General features: G+C 39.4%; 2 protein-coding genes across 3 annotated transcripts; one reads left to right on the top strand and one right to left on the bottom strand.

Annotated features, from left to right (window-relative positions):
• Positions 1-136: 136 nt before the first annotated feature.
• Positions 137-5,736, bottom strand: LOC148981842 (uncharacterized). 2 transcript variants are annotated; one of them, XM_089129213.1, is made up of 4 exons: positions 5,525-5,736; positions 5,205-5,260; positions 4,441-4,688; positions 137-2,349 (listed from the first exon to the last, which is right to left on the bottom strand). In XM_089129213.1, the coding sequence occupies exons 3-4, from the start codon at positions 4,496-4,498 to the stop codon at positions 1,430-1,432; spliced, it is 978 nt and encodes a 325-aa protein (XP_088985339.1). In that variant the 5' UTR covers positions 4,499-4,688; positions 5,205-5,260; positions 5,525-5,736; the 3' UTR covers positions 137-1,429. The 2 variants fall into 2 exon arrangements, with proteins under 2 accessions (XP_088985339.1, XP_088985338.1); XM_089129212.1 differs by having other exon boundaries at positions 5,205-5,736.
• Positions 5,737-8,001: 2,265 nt separating this feature from the next.
• On the top strand, positions 8,002-16,229 carry LOC120486108 (uncharacterized). The gene is made up of 10 exons (XM_089129180.1): positions 8,002-8,128; positions 8,521-8,835; positions 8,932-9,276; positions 9,390-9,431; positions 10,406-10,465; positions 10,547-10,621; positions 14,120-14,148; positions 14,241-14,315; positions 14,434-14,502; positions 14,585-16,229. The coding sequence occupies exons 1-10, from the start codon at positions 8,068-8,070 to the stop codon at positions 14,657-14,659; spliced, it is 1,146 nt and encodes a 381-aa protein (XP_088985306.1). The 5' UTR covers positions 8,002-8,067; the 3' UTR covers positions 14,660-16,229.
• The last annotated feature ends 1,605 nt before the right edge of the window (positions 16,230-17,834 follow it).

The raw sequence follows: 17,834 nt of genomic DNA, 5'->3' as shown, positions 1-17,834 counted from the left end.
ATTATCAGTATTTTTCATTTTTAACACAAGACATTTGGTCTAGTATGCATTTACAATTTTGAAAATGAAGCACCACACGAGCGATGGCTGTACACACACCCTGCATTTATAAGCATTAATTCAAGGACAATTACACTGTTGTGGAAAACATCTTTAATTACAGAATACTCTCAAAAAGTTCAAACATTTGAAAGATTTCACTCTCAGGCTCATTTTGATACATTGACTGCACAATGGTGCCTGTCATTAAAACCGGTGGCATCTTATTGATCAGTCCCTCCAGAAAAACGCGATTATGCGATCGCTGAATTCAACGCAAAATCAGCCAAAGTCCGCATATTTATGCGGGGGCCGCATTTTTTCAAATATGCCGCACTTTCCGCATAAATTGCCGATTTTCGTGCAAAATATGCGGGGTTTGCATGATTTTATAATCCTCGCATTTTCGTTGCAAAAAAGCCACATATATCTTAGCAGAAAGTTGAAAAATGTTGCGTTTGCTTCACACGAGAGCAGCAATTTCTCCGTTTCCATGGGAACGTTATGAAGTGACACAATTACGCGACGGGATAGCTCACAGCTGAAGTTATTGCAGAGGCCAGACAGACTCACGGAGGCGATCGATATCTCACAAATCGAACTCGTATAACTGTCCGTCACACGTTCTACCGTCACATCGTTACTTAATAAACAACATAAGATAAAGGAAGTAGCATCAAACAGAAATTACCCGCACACATGGGGTGTTTGAGGCGCACACACTTCAACAGGGAGCGCGCAGCTCTTAAAGGGGCCACACCTTATTTACACTCGTTACAGTCTGAAATAAAACAAGATGAGTAATTAAATATTCCCAGCACTTTCTATGATGTAGTATGCTTGCTTATCAAAGGAAATAAAAAGAAATGACTCTTTACATTAAGGTAGTAGCCTAGTGAGAACAGGGTGTTGGGGGAATCACTTTTTTTTCTCTTTTTCATCAAACCACAGTTTTTGCAATTCCCGCAATTTTTGCAAGTTCCAGCAATTTTATTGCATAAATTTGCATAAATATCCCGCATATTCCATCGCATTTTTAAAGAAAACGGGCCGCGTAATCAAGGATTTTTGCCCGCAACAATCACAAAAAAACTCCGCGTTTTTCTGGAAGGACTGATTGATCAGTACATCTGGAATTGAGCAGATAACAATTTGCCAAATATCTCAAATATCGCAGTCTAGAGCCCTGTATATATATTTGCTTTGACTTGAACTGACGAATTACACATTCCTGTCGGTTGAACACAAGCTAATAGATATCAATCAATCAACAAAGTGTCCTGTGCTCACCACACACCGGCTACAGGTGGTGAGGAGAGATGTGGCTATCGGGTGATGTGTGGCTAACTTACACAGAAGAGACTTTGTTGCTCATCACATGAAAATCATCTTAGCGTGATTTCAGACTGTGTTTCAGTGGTTTATCCACCGTATGGACCTTCGTGTGTCGCTTCAGGTTAGTTTTAATAGAGAAACTCTTCCCGCACTGATCACACGTGTGCGGCTTCTCTCCAGTGTGGATCATCTCATGTGTTTTCAGATTTCCTGCCTGACTGAATCTCTTGTCACAGTTTGAACACTTGTAAGGTTTTTCTCCAGTGTGGTCCATCTCATGGGTTTTCAGATGTGATGAGTCACTGAATCTCTTGTCGCAGTGTGAACACTTGTAAGGTTTTTCTCCAGTGTGAATTCTCTGGTGCACCTTTAAACTGTTTTCTGTAATAAAAGTCTTCTCACACTCAAAGCACATGTACTCTCTCACACCAGTGTGAGTTTTCTCGTGTCTATGTAAAGTTGTCAGCAGTGAAAAACTTTTTCCACACACAGAACATGAATGCGGCTTCTCCTTCGTATGAACTCTCAGGTGTCTCTTCAGCTCTGATGCCCTTAGAAACGTTTTGCAACAATGATGACATGTGAACAACTTCTCTCCAGTGTGGATCATCATGTGAACATTAAGGTGTGAAGATTGTCTGAAACTCTTCCCGCACTGATCACATGAGAACGGCTTCTCTCCGGTGTGGATCCTCATGTGTATCTTCAGTTCAGCTTTACAAGAGAAACTCTTTCCGCACTGATCACATGTGAACGACTTCTCTCCAGTGTGGATCCTCATGTGAACATCAAGATATTGTTTGGTTGTTAAACTCTTCCCACACTGAGTGCAGGTGAAAGATTTCTCGGCTCTTCTTTTCTTTAAAAATGTCTGTTTAGTCTTTGAGCGACTCAAGGGTTTTCCTCCAGGTTGGACATGATGTTCCTCCTCCACTTCACTCAGTTCTTCTCTCTCCTCCTTCACTTCCAACGGGTCTGACAGGAAAGAAACAATTATTACATTTAATTTTTAGTACATCAAAATATTTCTCTTCAAAGAGAGAAATATAAAGTGAAAGGACATGAAAGTGTGAAATAGACAACTGTTCTAAATTATTATGATAATGTCATGCCTTTTTATAAATTGATTACATGTCCTTGAAACTTTCCATGAATGAGAGATGGTCCTCACTGCGGAACATGAAATCCATGGGGAGGAGTCGGATCCAGATCCAACTCCTCCCACCTTACATACACCTAAACCTAATCAACTCCGCCCCCTAATCCCTAAACCCAACCCTAATCCTACCCATCTCCACCCTTTGGATCGTGATCCGACTCCTCCCCGTGGATCTCATGTTCTGCATTGAGGTGCTACTGATGAATGAGGTAAATTTATCTTCCAATCCAATTATAATTTTTAAAACATTATAGGCACAAATCCCATGTTTCTTTAGCAACGACACAATCATCCAACATAATATGAACATTAAAATGTACTGCCATATTTTGACACCAACTTTGAGATTAATATTTATTTAACTAAAATGTTTTAATTATTAATGGCCGTCCACACTAGACTTTCCCTTGCACTGACTTCCATTCATGAGTCTGTGAAAGTGGGACACCAGAAACACAAGCTCAAGTCAATAACCCGGAGAGAAATAACACAAACATTATCATTCAATAAATTTCTGTTTGTGAAAAAGCTGCCGCAGAATGTGACGTCATTTCACGACCGTTGCAGTGTGTGTAGAAACTTCACATGCTCACAGTGTAGAGTGGCCACGGCTTTAACTAACTGTAAAAGGGGGCGCGTCGAGATCAGACTGCACGATTTTGGCTTGCCGACAGGTTTTGGAAGAATTAGTAGAAATTTGGCAGGAGCACTCGTGTCTGTTTGACGTTTCATCTGAGCTGTAACCGGTCTTGCACATGAGCGTTGTTTCCTTGTCAAATCTCGCCTGTGTTTGTTGTGAAACGTAGTTTACGCGCAGCGTGCTAGACAGAGTTCTCGGCGATTCTATAGTAAAATCATGCAGCGACTGAATGCTGGCCAAGATAGTCATGCGGTGTGAATAAAACAGTGACCCGACTACTTTGAAAATCGTACAGTCTGAACTCGGCATTAATTGAAATAGATAGATAGATGAAAGGATAGATGGGTTCAAAAGATGCTTCTGTAAAAAGATGTTTTATCGTAGTTTTAGTCTGACTCCACTGACTTGATACAAAAACTATGTTAAAACCTGTTGGAAAGCATCTTTTGCAGCGATATTTGTGTAAGCATATCAATGAACACCCCAGACCACTCGGTGAGTTTCACGTCTTTGTAAACTAAAGTTTAATGCGTTTTATGAATGATTGTTCAAGTGCACATAGACAACCATTGTGTAGGTGGGGGTGCTAACACAGAAAACTACAATTCTCGGGACAGCAGCATTGGTCCAAATTTCAATCTTAACCGTTCTATTTCATCAGAAACGTTAAGCGTTAAGTGTAAAATATCAAACTAACCCTTTAAATAAACCATTTTTATCAGCATGATCTGTGTCCTACATGTTTCACTTAACCCTGTTACTCCTGACATGATTTTCATCCTTTTAAAAAAAAACACAACATTTCTTGATGGGAAGACGAGAAAATAATCTCAATCCATCGTCATCGTTTTTACACAAACCGTAGCATTGACTGCATTCATCAACCCTGTTACCAAAGTTACTGTAAGAGGAATCTCTATAACTATGAATAACTTGTGTGAGATTTAAAAAATACAACATCATTAGTAACTTGTATTTACTGATTATTCTTAAAAAATATATATAATTGTTAAAAATTACAAAAATAAATTCTGGTAACGTTGTTGCAATTTGGAAACCAGTCATAAAATAAATGTAAAATAGTATTTAGCTTGATTTAATATTGATAATCAATATAAATCCCTTTACTGACCATTTGTTGAAGAAAACCCAGAACATTCTGTAGCATTTGATAGTTTAACTCTTTATCTAAATGTGATGAAGAGCTTGAATGTTTTTAACATGAATGTTCTCCAGCATCATGAATGAATGAAGAATAAACACCAACCTCTTTGTTCTTCAGGATCTTCAGTGTGTTTCATTCTGCAGGGTTCTGGATCACTCATGTTCTCACTGTCCTCTTTAATAAACTCAGTCTTTACAGATTTCAGCTCTTCCTGATGCTCGTCTTCACTTGTAGCTGATGGGAATTTACAGCGTTTATTCCTGAATTACTGTGGGAGGAGCTTCGCTGATGATGTGACAGCAGTGGGAGGAGTTTCACTGATGATGAATTCCAGAGATGGGGGAGCTGATCTGCCAAAATCAAAAGTATCAATTACTGAGTTTGTTTTTATAATAAATTACACTTCTGAGTGTAGCTGGTGCGGTCTGCACTTCTCTGACTCCTGCGTTGTGTTCTGGTAAACTAATGACAGGACACTGACGATCTTCAATGAGAATCATTTGAGTAAAATGCAGACTCAGTATTTTATCACATTCAAAACTCAGAAAATAAAATACAGAAAAATTACTATGAAAAATGAACATATCACATTAGCCTTGTTTTTACCATGTGTATCTGTCATATTGTGAGTTATTTCTGTTATTAACTATGGGTAATGACGTTTTGAAGTTATAAATAATAAAGATAATATTTTACATTAAGCATCATGAATCTTCCTTTCACTAATTACACACAGTAACATGCATGAATCAAAATGTACAGGCTTCACATCTGGGCTGTTCAGTGCCATTGAACACAAATCAATACAAGAAAACTTTTATAAACACATTATATTTTAAACCAGGTATCTGAAGTAGTCTACATACCTGTACAATTTCACAGAGAACAAAGGTTCAGGATTATATCTCCATTCAGAATCAGCCTAACAGAAGAAAAAGGAAAACTGAAACGTGTGGGCTTCATTAAAAGACGATAGAACGGCGAGCGCGCTAGCATACAGCAAAACAAACCATGAGGAGAGCTATGCTAGCAATTTCTTAAGCACTCAAAACAGCAGTTCTCGACACATCTTCACTAAAAGTATGTTCACTCATAATAAAATACACGTACAAGTTACCATGTGTACTAAAGTTAAAGTTTCAACCGGTATATTTCAAGCGGACATCGCACTGATGTGAACACGTACCTCTCTCAGTCCAGTAAATGCAGACTAAGAAACGAGCGGGAAGATTCAGTAAATGAGCGCCACTGTCGCCTCTGTCCAATAGAGGGCGAACCTACACAACAAACAACTCTCACAATACCCGCGACTGATCAATACAAGACTCATTAAATACTCACATATCCACACAATAGATAATGAAAGGTTGCAAAAATATTCGTTCTTTAACCTGTTAAGCATTTATGTCAATGAGTGCTGATAGTCTGAGGATCGTCAATATTAACAGAAATGCTGAAAACACTCTTTATTTTATGACAATAGTTCCTGTTTTCACCTCATTTATTATGCTGATGTCATCTCCTGTAAATTGACACTTAAAGCTCATTTCATTGGTGTCAGCAGACTGAGGGGATTTGGTGGTTACTATGTACATTTATTTCTGTCTTTATGCATTGAATTGTTTCCTTACCATTATTTATCTTTGGGATAATTTTATTACAATATTTATATTCTGCTATCTATTGTATAAATAAGCCATTCCACCAACAGTGTGATATTTCTGTCCCCAGGACATTATAAATGCACGAAAATTAACTCTAATTATTAAGCAAAATGATCCTGCATATTTAGCTAACTACAAATTTAAAATGTATAATAAAATAATAATAAAAAAAAAACTACTAAGAACACTAAAAAGAATACATTTTCACTTTACCATGAAACATAATAATTAAATTCCTTCAGAAATATTTTTTCTTTATTGTTATTTTTTTTTATTTTTTTTTTTATATATATATATCAAACATAATACAACGGCAGTTGGCCAAGGTGCTCCACAAACAGTGCAATAAAATAATTTAAAACATTACATCCAATAGCTTGTTTTCATATGACGAAATACAAGTGGAGGGCAGATTTAGAAAGCACCATAACAAACTCAAAATGCCTCAAGTTTAATTCCTCGAATAAACTGACCTGTGTGAGTTATTCAGCACATGCGTTTAGTTCGGAGAATGATTTGTCCTTAATCCTTTATTTCCGCGGGACTCGCGTTGCGTGTGGTATACGTCCAGCAATCACGCCCTGCATTATACTACAGTCATGATAAAAACATCAATGTATTCACTCATCCATAAAAGATCCATCAGCTTGACGACAAGATCCACAATTCTGCGTCATAAATATGCGCCTTTGTTATTGTAAGAGGTTAGCGACCCCTGGTGGCGAAACAATCTTGCATATTGTAGCTTTAAGGGGCTTTAAATGTTATCAACTGTCGAAATTCCCCGAACACACACCTACGCAAACTTGATCATATTCTGAATTAAGAAATCGTTATATTGCAGTAAAAAGTAATTTACAGAGAACATATAATTACTTTACCTTCCGAGTCTTTCGTTCATTTGTCGCGTGACGGACGCAATGAATGGATCGTTCACGCACGACGTTGAGTTATTCTCAATGTTTTGCAACAGTCTCATCAATTGTATTGGTAGGCCTAGTAGTAGTAGTGGTTTCGGCCATTGTGAAATATTAATTAACATATTAATATATTGCGTGTAATTAGCTTTAAGTTTGTTGTGATCTTTTGTGAACTCTTTGTTTCTGTCTTTAAAGCGTATGGTTCTTTTATTTATAAAGTGTATTGTAATTTGTGTTTTTATCTAATTTAATTTTTTTTTAGTTTGATTTATTTCTGAGCACTTCCTGAAGCGGGTTCTTTACTTCCTTAAGGGTTGGCGTTAGTTATTTCTTTTTCAGTATTGATGTGTCATTATTTGCAGCCAACTTTCTGGATGTGATTCTGATTGGCTGTGTTGAACTCGCCCGCTCTCACGTACAAAGCCCATAACTATTGCTAATTTTCTTTTTTTTTCTGTTTTATTCAACCAATAACTGATTTGATTGTTCACTTCCAGTTTTAAAAGATTGTTGGCCAACTATTTTCGCTTTAATAAAAGATATTTTTTTGAAGAGGAACTCACGCCTTTGCCCTTTTCTAAGTGGAAGTCTTTATTTGGATTGTTTTTTCCTGTTATTTCAGGCTTACGTAGTCGCTAAGAATTTAGTATGGAGCTAATTTGTGCCATAATTAAAAGAAAAAGCCAAGTGTCTCACAATTATAACAGACAGATTGTTTGTTCAAAGGTTACATGCAATTTGAAGAATGGTTTGTATTTACTTGTGAAAGATTATTTAGGCTAATTTATTTATATTTGCGAAGCACAATGCATATGTGTTACTCCACTGCATTTTCGCTCAATTTGGCCTTTGTACTGGCACATTGCTTTCTGTTTGTTTCCGAGTCGAGTTTTCCTTTGCAAAGCAGATTGAATTTGTTTGCAAAATGCTTTATATGTTTGTTTATTTATGGCACATATTAACTCCATAATCGAGCCACTTACTACATAAGCATTAATATTAAAGTGAAGTAACACTTCTCAGGGTTTCATCACCCAGTCTGTCAAAACAGAGGAAGTTCACAACCAGAGGAGGAGTTGACGATGTACGACAAGAGGAAGAGCTGTAACTATATCTAATGAAGACGAAGACGGACAGAAGCAGAAATGTCTGATCAGTGTGATCTGTGTCTGCTGGGACTGATCATTCTCTCTTCACTTCTCACAGGTAAAGAAATCTGTATTTTCTCTAAACACATTTAGTGGAATTAGTCTGGAAAGAGTTGATTTGAACATGCTCAGTTTATTCCTGCACACATTCACGTTGTGATCTCAGAGTTGTGTATTGATACACACAGATTATACTGTATTATTCCTGATACTGGACATAGTGTCACTCAAACATCTGATGATGAAGAATGATCTTCATATTAAGAGTGTGTCAGTGATTTGAACAGCTCTCTGATAAACACTCATAGTTTATTCTGGAGAGTGTGTTGATTGCTTTTAGTGAGGAAAAACACTGTATAATTTGAATCTTCTGCTTGTTATGCTGGTATAGTTTATGGTTTAATTTATTAATAAATATCATAATGATCACTGAGATCTACTGTGTTTCAGGCACCAGTGGAGTGGATGATCATCATGTGTTCATCAGTTCTGGTGTAAATGTCCGTCTGTCCTGTAATAATGCTCTTTCTGGCTGCAAATCAACTACATGGATCTACAGCTTCAGTCATTCAACAGTTGAACTGATTACTTTAGGGGTAAAGAATGAAGACACAGAGAGACATGAGAGACTGAGTCTGGAGTCTGACTGCTCTCTGAACATCAAGAACGTCACAGGAGAAGATTATGGATCTTACAACTGCAGACAATATGTGAACAGACAACAACACGGACCTGATGCACCTGTTTATCTGCATGTTCTTCATGGTAAGTTTATGATTATATGGTCAATTTAAAATTGGCAGATTCTTTATTAAACTCAGATGATGATTGAAGAGTCTGTGATTTGTGTCTTTTGTTCAGTTTCAGTGTCTCCATCTTCATCATCATCTTCATCCTCACAGACTGAGATCAGTCCAGGCCGCTCTGTGACTCTCTCCTGTCAGTTGTATACATATATTAGATACACCTGTGATGATTTGGTCAGTTCTGAGGGAGTTGAGCTGTTGTGGGTGAATCAGGCTGGTGTTGACCTGAAGACAGACTCCAGATATCAGATATCATCATCATCATCATCATCATCATATCGCTGTATCATCACTCTGACTACAACACTCCTGAATGAAGATAACAACAGACAGTGGAGATGTCAGCTTACTCACAGAAATCAACTCCAGACCTCAGTCACATACACTGTCAAGTATTCAGGTGAGAAACACTCTCATTAATCAGTATTAAAAGTTATCCTGTTATCCTTAACTTTTGACAATATGATAATATTGTACATTATGAATCATCTGAACAAACATTCATCTTTACAGCTCCAGTTGATCCAACACCACCAGTGAGTCCTTCTACAAAAGGTACACGATGATGCTGATGCGTTTAAGCCTTGATGTTATTCACAGAACAGATTTGTATTACAATTTAATAGAAAATATAAATGATTTACCATATATACACTCTACCACATTATTTAAATAATGTATGTAAGACCCCGTTTACACCTGGTATTAAAATGCGATCTGTATCCAGATAAGTTATCCGGATAATAAAAAACGCATGTTAATACAAGGTGTAAACGCGTTGTGATCGGATCGTGATCGGATCTGCCTGACCACATCTGGAGGTAGTCTGGCTCGCATTGTGTCCGGATCTTTACTAGGTGTAAACGCAATCTGGTTGTTGAAACCACATATGTATATTTTACTCCTCCCAAAAATGCTAAAAAAAATAAACGAGTGAGAGCGTGTTATATAGGCTATGACATGTTATAGCCTAGTCAGATGCGACACGCGACACGCATCACCGCAGATGAGCAGCTGAGCGTCGATTCAACGTGCAAACATCGCAAATAAAAGTGAAAGTAAGTCACAGACGCAGTTAACACATCTTTAAGTAAAGAAACGAAATTATCTTACCAGGCCTATTGCCACTCTCTCTTATTGATGTCTCTGATTTGGAAATTAGCTGATGATCAATAAAATGCCGCTCAGATCTGTTGCTTTTGGTGGCGTGCAATCCAATAAATCTGCATACGCGGGAGGTGAAGATCGGATTTATATCCGTTTTGCAAAAACACATTTATGTGGCCAGGTGTAAATGGAATCAGTGCTTATTATCCGGATAACTTATCTGGATACAGATCGCATTTTAATACCAGGTGTAAACGGGGTCTAAGAGTTGAGATGACTTTTTCCTTTCATTTCTTGAAAGAAGAGAAATGAACAATAAATAAATCTCATGGCATTAATCTACAGTCAGAATCATTTGAAATGTCATCCGGTGTCGATGGCTTTCGTCTTTGTCTATAACTGTCCCTAATCATCCTTTTCAGCTCAAGCTGATACAACAAAACCAGGCACAGACTCTCAGGATAATTCAACTACAAACACAGGTTCATAATCACATCTTTTGTCTATAATTGTCCTCAATCTGACCTGTCCGTCTCTGACTCTGAGCTCGATCTCTTCTTCAGTCATAGGGATTTCTGTCGCTGCAGTCGCTGTTCTCCTTCTTGCTCTTCTCTGGCTGATCTACAGAAAAACAGCTGGTGAGATTCAGATTTACTCCTTTACAACGATTAAAAACAGTTCAGATGAGCAAACAAACACATCATGTTCAGACTGTAAGTATCACAGAAACATGTGGATAATATTCAATTCTCAAACAGAAGTTTATTCCTGCTGAGAAATCCTGTAATGTCAATCTCAAATAGTTATCAAGTGAAACAAAAATCTTTCCTACTCGTATTGCATCTTTGCTGGTCGCTATGGGGGGAACTTCTTTTCTCCGAATTTTGAAGCCTTTAAATGAAAAAAGCAGCGCCACTACACACTTATAACAGTGCAGAGATCTGAGCACATCAGTGGGAACTGCATGAACCCTTAGCTAAGCAGCGTGTCTATGGCAGCCAATGAATGGTCTGCATTGGTCGAGCTCAGTGGACATGAGCGACACCAAGTCTGGTATTGACACTCGCAGCTGCGATGATGATTGGTTCCAGCCGGGGCGCCTGCAGACTCCTCTCCAGCGAGGAGCACCTTTCTTCATTGAGGGTCACGACGAACTTGGCGCATTAGCACTGTTCTCATTACCGTTGATGGTGCCGTGGAAAAAGTACACGAGAGTCACCTGCCCCCTTAATCTCTAGGAATACCTCTGTGTGCCCACTGCCACTGGATGGAAAGGTGGCTCGTCCAAAAAAGGATAAGCATGATACTGTCCACTATACGACCATCTTCATAATCACTTTGGTGCGACCACCGAAACATACAAGGAGCTGATTGTCTGAAATGGACAGAGCACTGTATATATACTGTATATATACCGAGCAGGGCAGAGTAAGTGAGGTTGACGCTGGTCTTCTGAATCGGGAAGAGCGGACAGCGTAAGAACTTGAGCTTATCCACTCGCTTGACCGATGCTAATGCTAGCAGTAGTGCGGCCTTTAGCGAAAGTGGCCTGAGCTCAGCCGAGGGGCCGAGAACAAGAGGCCTTTGAGAGCCCTAAGGACCGCAGATAGATCTCTGACTCTGTTCAGAGTTCGGCATGCAGGACGACTTCAGCCAATGCCGGGCAGGCTTACACGTCCTCTGGCTAATCGAGCTTAGCTTTTCATACCATGATGGACCCTTTATCATGGTAATGGTGAATGGACTGCATTCATATAGCGCTTTCACAGACCCAATGGCTTCCAAAGCGCTTTACAGTTTGCCTCACATTCACCCATTCATACACCGACGGCGGTGTCAGCCATGCAAGGCGCCATCCAGCTCGTCGGGAGCAGCTGGGGTTAAGTGTCTTGCTCACGGACACCTCGACACTTGGTCAGGTGGAACCGGGGATTGAACCACCAACCTTCTGGTTTGTAGACAACCTACATGAACCACTGCCGCCCCCAAGTTAAAAGTGCACTTACAATAAATGCAGGTCTGGATTGGACACCCAGGACCCCTCGCTGCGCATCCGGGGTGAAGGTACTCATACAAAGTACCTCTGGGACTCTCATCTTACAAGACCTCATCACACTCCGGTGGCCGGCCAGTCTCTGGGTAGAAGCGACTTGCTCGTCCGCTTCCTGAAAGGGGCAAGGAGTCTCAACCTGCCTCGTCCTCTTACCGTACCCTCTTGGGATCTATCTTTCCTTAGAGGCCCTGTTCGAGCCGCTACAATCGGCTGAGCTCAGGCCACTTTCGCTAAAGGCCACACTACTGCTAGCATTAGCATCGGCGAAGCGAGTGGATAACCTGCGAGCTCTCTCCGTCAGCGCTTCCTGCCTCGAGTTTGGGCCTATCGACTCGAAGGTCATCCTCAAGCCACAGCATGGCTATGTGCCCAAAGTGCTCTCTAGTCTGTTCAGAGCTCAAGTTCTTACGCTGTCCGCTCTTCCCGATTCAGAAGACCAGCGTCAACCTCACTTACTCTGCCCTGCTCAGGCCTTAGGCGTATATATACAGTGCTCTGTCCATTTCAGACAGTTAGAGCAGCTCTTTGTATGTTTCGGTGGTCGCACCAAAGTGATTATGAAGGTGGACGGATAGTGGACACTATCACGCTTATCCTGCTGGATAGTGGACACTATCACGTTGGCTTATGCTTCAGTGGGCCTCCAATGCCCCATCGGAGTCGTGAAGCGTGGGGTCTTCCTGGGCGTGGTCCAGTTGTGTGTGTATTGGCGACATCGGTGCGCTTCTCGCCGTCCACCTTCGCCAGATTTTACAACTGCAGGCTCAAATCCTCTGTCTAGCAGGAGTTGATCTCAGAGGGAGCTCAACCAACTATAACCTCTCCGGAGGCGCCGACCTCAGTCCGACCACCTTTTTTGATCTGATAACTTGCCCTTCCCTAGCCCTATTGCCTATAGACCCCTTTTGCGACGACATCACAGTTACGTCACGGCGCTAGCTGGAGGCAAAGCAAAGTGAAAACTGGAGGCGGCCAATGCAAACCAGCACAGATTCGGCTACATAATAAGGAGCTTAAATTACTGTTAATATTTTTGAATGTCATCTTATTGTGTTGTTTGGTGCAAGAATCAATGAAAAATGAATATGCTGTATCTGGATTTTTCATTTCTAGAAAATATTCACATGATTAAAATCGCACCGTAATGACACTCTTTACATTGTCGTGGTCTCGGCGCTGGCTCGGCAGAACTGCGGATCATACACACAAGTCTTGTACAGGACCATATAGTCATCTAAAGATTTATATGCCCTCAGTTTCTCTTTACGATCGGTTTCTCTATAAGGTAGGTGTAGAAGTCAGGCCACTCAACCGAGGTAACGTACGTTAATCCTGTCAGATTGTCCATCATTGAGTGAGCGTGTAGCCGGCTACGGGTCGGCCAATCTGGTTCCGTCTGTTAAAAGTTACTTGTGTAAATAACAATCGCGGTCCTGGACACTGAGTGACCTTACACATCAAGATAAAATCTATTTTTCTCCAGTCATTGTTAAAAAAACAAGCTAATAAAACTTGCTAACTAGCGTTAGTGAAGCGGCCGGAGGGATCGTTCTGCTTCCACCTAAGCTCCGCCCACATAAAAACGTCACCATGTTTACCAACTGAAAAGGGATCTATAGACCCTTACCCAAGCATCCCAGGCTAGGGCCACAGAATATGTCATAATGCTCACATAGATTGGTTCCCCATAGCATCTAGCATAGATACAATACAAGTAAACATTTCGAAACGGAAAGTCTTGGTTATTTATGTAACCTCGGTATATAAAAATACCTGTGGGGTATTTTGAGCTAAAACTTCACGTACGCACTCTGGGAACTCAAAGATTTATTTTACATCTTGTGAAAAGGACATTAAACCACCCCTTTAAAGGCTTAACAATTCTGAGAAAAGGAGTTTCCCCCATTGCGTCTAGCAAAGACCCAACACTCGTTTCCGTTCTCTTAGGGAACTGAGGTTACGTAAGTAACAGAGACGTTTTTAGTACTCACAAAACTATCTTATTGTGAAGATTGTGTGTTTTGCACATGTGTGTTTTATCATAAATAGTTGTATTTCATGAGGCACTTGTTTTTGTTTTCAGATAATAAACGAGGGACTGGCGACTCTGCGGTGAGTTCAGTAATGCAGTGATTTAGATTTGATTAGTCTTTAAAGCTCAATAAAGTGTCATTCATGAAGTTTTAATCGTTTGTTGTCTAAAGGTCAAAGATGAGGATGAACATAAAGAGACGTATGAGACGATCAACATGTCCATTCCTCCTGCTGCAAGAGCCGATGTGAGTCTAAATCATCAAACATTACGTTCATGTTTGTGTTATTCTACATATTTTAGTGAGAGAAATGTCTGTTCTGTGTGTTAAACTCGACTCTCTGTACGTTTGCATTGATGTTTAGGAGCAGACAGATGAGGTGACTTATTCTGAGGTCACTTCTTCCAGTACAAAGCCAGCAAAATCGCTCAATGTGAGTAGATACCAGCTCATGCTCTAATAATAATAATAATCGCTGTGGTTCAAACATTGATGGACAGAATCTGTTCTTTCAGGATCATGATACTGTGACTTACGCTGCCATCAGAGGAAGAGAAGATAAACCGCAGGATGAACTTTACAAGAACTAGACCATAAATAAACATTAATGATTCAGATCATGATCTCATCATACGGGAAGTTTTCATCTCTCTGGTGTTTGGAGGAACTATCATCTCGTCTGTAGTCGATCAGAGCACAGAATCTCATCTATATCATCACGGCTACAGTAAAAGAAAAACTTTGCCATGTTTTCATACAGACCTTCTGGGGTCTTTCCGTCAGCAGTGGCTTGACTCCCTCCCCTCTTTCTCTCTGTGTTTTGATTTCCCGCCGTGTGTTGTCTGTTGTTGTTTTGCTTCGGTTCTGTGTCAAGATTTGGACCTCATTCGCTCTGTCTTGTTTTGAGGTAATGGCTTGTTATTGTGTTTGCTGGCCGTGTGCTTGTGTTTTTTGTCATTTTTGTTGTGAGCATGCGTGTTTCCTCATGCCATGTGGTCTCCTTTCAATTGTCTAACCCCTTGTGTCCTGATTATTGGTTAATTTTCCTCACCTGTCCTCCCTCATTACCTGCTTTGTTTGCTCCCTATTTATTTTCCTTGTGTTTGCAGTCCTGGGCTAGTTCGCTGTCGTATGAGGTTTTCAAGAGCACGATGTGCGTCTGTAACCAGTTATGATTAACTAACAAATGTTACGTGCTGTTGTGTAGACAATTATAATTGCTAACTAACACAACATTAAACGTTAACTATAATTTAAATTAAGAAATGGGCGCATTGAAAGGTCTTTACGATTGGTTGTGAAAGCTGCCTGTTCTGCATCATAGACATATATAAACTAGACGTCACCTTGGCTACGGCAGTTCATTGGAACGAATGCGTCAATAGAGCCGCCATCTTGAAACAGACGAGCCCCTCCACTTTAATGCATCAGCGTCAATGTAGACTCAGGTCTAACGGAAATAAAATCACCATAAATAATCATGAACGCGATTTTTTTCTCGTTTTTTTGGTTTGTTCCAACGGTCAGACTTGTAAAAAAAATTAAAAACATTCTTCCTAGTTCAGATTTCATCCGTGAACATCATACGCTGCACAACAGTCCGCCACCATCAATGAATTCGAAGTAAAGGCAGAGATAGCAGCGTTATCTACTGTAGCTTCTTCCTATGACAAGACCCCTGTTCCAAGATGGCGGCGGTTTTGACGCATGCTTAGAACCCCCAGGTGAGGTCTGGTGTTTATGTCTATGGTTTGGCATAAACGCTTCAGTGCTTTCTGCTTAAGTCTTGTGTCACCGCTTCCAGATCTAAACTTTCTGCCAGACAAGAAAACAACAAACGGTATGACGTAACGTAAATTTGATCTTCATACAGAAATCCCAGATGAATTTATCCCAATAAATTGTTAAATTACTTGTGTTGTGTCTGCGAGCACGAAGACTGTAGTCTACTCTGCAAGTTTTTAAGTGCTGTATAGGCTAATTTAAACACACTGTGTAGGCCGTTTTGTGTCTAACATAGAGGAAATGAAACTCAGTGGTTGTCTTGTGCAACATATTTTGTGTGACTGTTAACTGTCTGATTGTGACTTCCTTTCTGACAGCGGCACACTCTCTGTGTGTCCGAACAAGCTTCTTGCAAGAATAAAATGTATAAAGACACCGGTTGTTTCTCCATTTCAGCCTCACCGTTATTAAAGTTATAATCTTTTTTTTAGTTTCTACTAAATTAAATGTGTAATATGAATAAATAGCGCTCATAAACGGCTGTTGAGAGTATTCTAAATAAATATTTATTTAAATAGGATTTTTACACACACACACACACACAAAAACAACATCAGCATTTTATGTTAAATAAACTGGTAACACTTTACAATACGGGTGCACTAATATGCATTAATTCATGCGTAACTAATGCACAGATAATCATGAGTTAATGTATAACTAATGAAGAACTAAACCATTAATTAATGATTACTGCATCAGCAACTAATAAAGAGTCTATATGATTAATATATTTAGTATTACATGAATTGCTATTAATTCAATGTGTCATTGTGGATTAATTCCTTAAAGGATTAGTTTTGAAAAAACTTTTGCTGATAATTTACTCACCCCCATGTCATCCAAGATGTCCATGTCTTTCTTTCCTCAGTCGAAAAGAAATTAAGGTTTTTGATGAAAACATTCCACTATTTTTCTCCTTATAATGGACTTCAATGGGAACCAGGTCTAACCGAGGTCCAAACGACAGTTAATAACAGTTTCAGATGCAGCTTCAAATGTCTTTAAACGACACCAGACGATGAATAAGGGTCTTATCATGCGAAACGATCGGTTATTTCAAAACTTATTCCAAAAATGTAACTTTTCTAAGGACAAATGCTAGCCTTTCTCCATTCTGCGAGGCGCGTTTGCAACGTCACGTAATACGTAATTACGTTCAAAAGGTCACGGGTGACGTAGCCGGAAGTACAGAGTCAGTGTTTACAAGTTGAACGCATAGGTTGAACGTGAAAACTAACTCAAACGCCGTTTACAAAAAAGGAATTAAAAGGAAAAACAACGATGTCGGGCGATTTTGATTCTGTACTTCCGGCTACGTCGCCCGTGACCTTTTGAACGTAATTACGTATTACGTGACGTTGCAAACGCGCCTCGCAGAATGGAGAAAGGCTAGCATTTGTCCTTAGAAAAGTTACATTTTTGGAATAAGCTTTGAAATAACCGATCGTTTCGCATGATAAGACCCTTATTCATCGTCTGGTGTCGTTTAAAGACATTTGAAGCTGCATCTGAAACTGTTATTAACTGTCGTTTGGACCTCCGACCAACTGGTTCCCATGTAAGTCCATTATATGGAGAAAATCCTGGAATGTTTTCATCAAAACCCTTAATTTCTTTTCGACTGAAGAAAGAAAGACATGGACATCTTGGATGACATGGGGGTGAGTAAATTATCAGCAAAAGTTTTTTCAAAAGTGAACTAATCCTTTAATAACATATTTTATTAACTAATCGTGTAAATTAATGTGTTAATTACCATAATTAGTCAAAGCTATGCACTTCAACTTCCAGTTGTCTGCTTTAATTAATCATTAGCTAATAAAGTATCATTATATCATGACTTTACTTGTTGGGGCACATCATTATTAACTAGTCATTTAATAATTGTGGTAATTTGCACATGAATTTGCAGTAACAATGTAATAAAGTAAATTAATCAAATTAAAAAAGTAATTAATCATGTATTAATGCAAATTA

This window comes from Pimephales promelas, chromosome 3 (genome assembly GCF_988280905.1).
Source record: "Pimephales promelas chromosome 3, fPimPro1.hap1.1, whole genome shotgun sequence".
In the NCBI taxonomy this organism is placed as follows: domain Eukaryota; kingdom Metazoa; phylum Chordata; class Actinopteri; order Cypriniformes; family Leuciscidae; genus Pimephales; species Pimephales promelas.
Note: the sequence above shows the minus strand (reverse complement) of the source record. Positions and strands in the feature narration are given on the sequence as shown.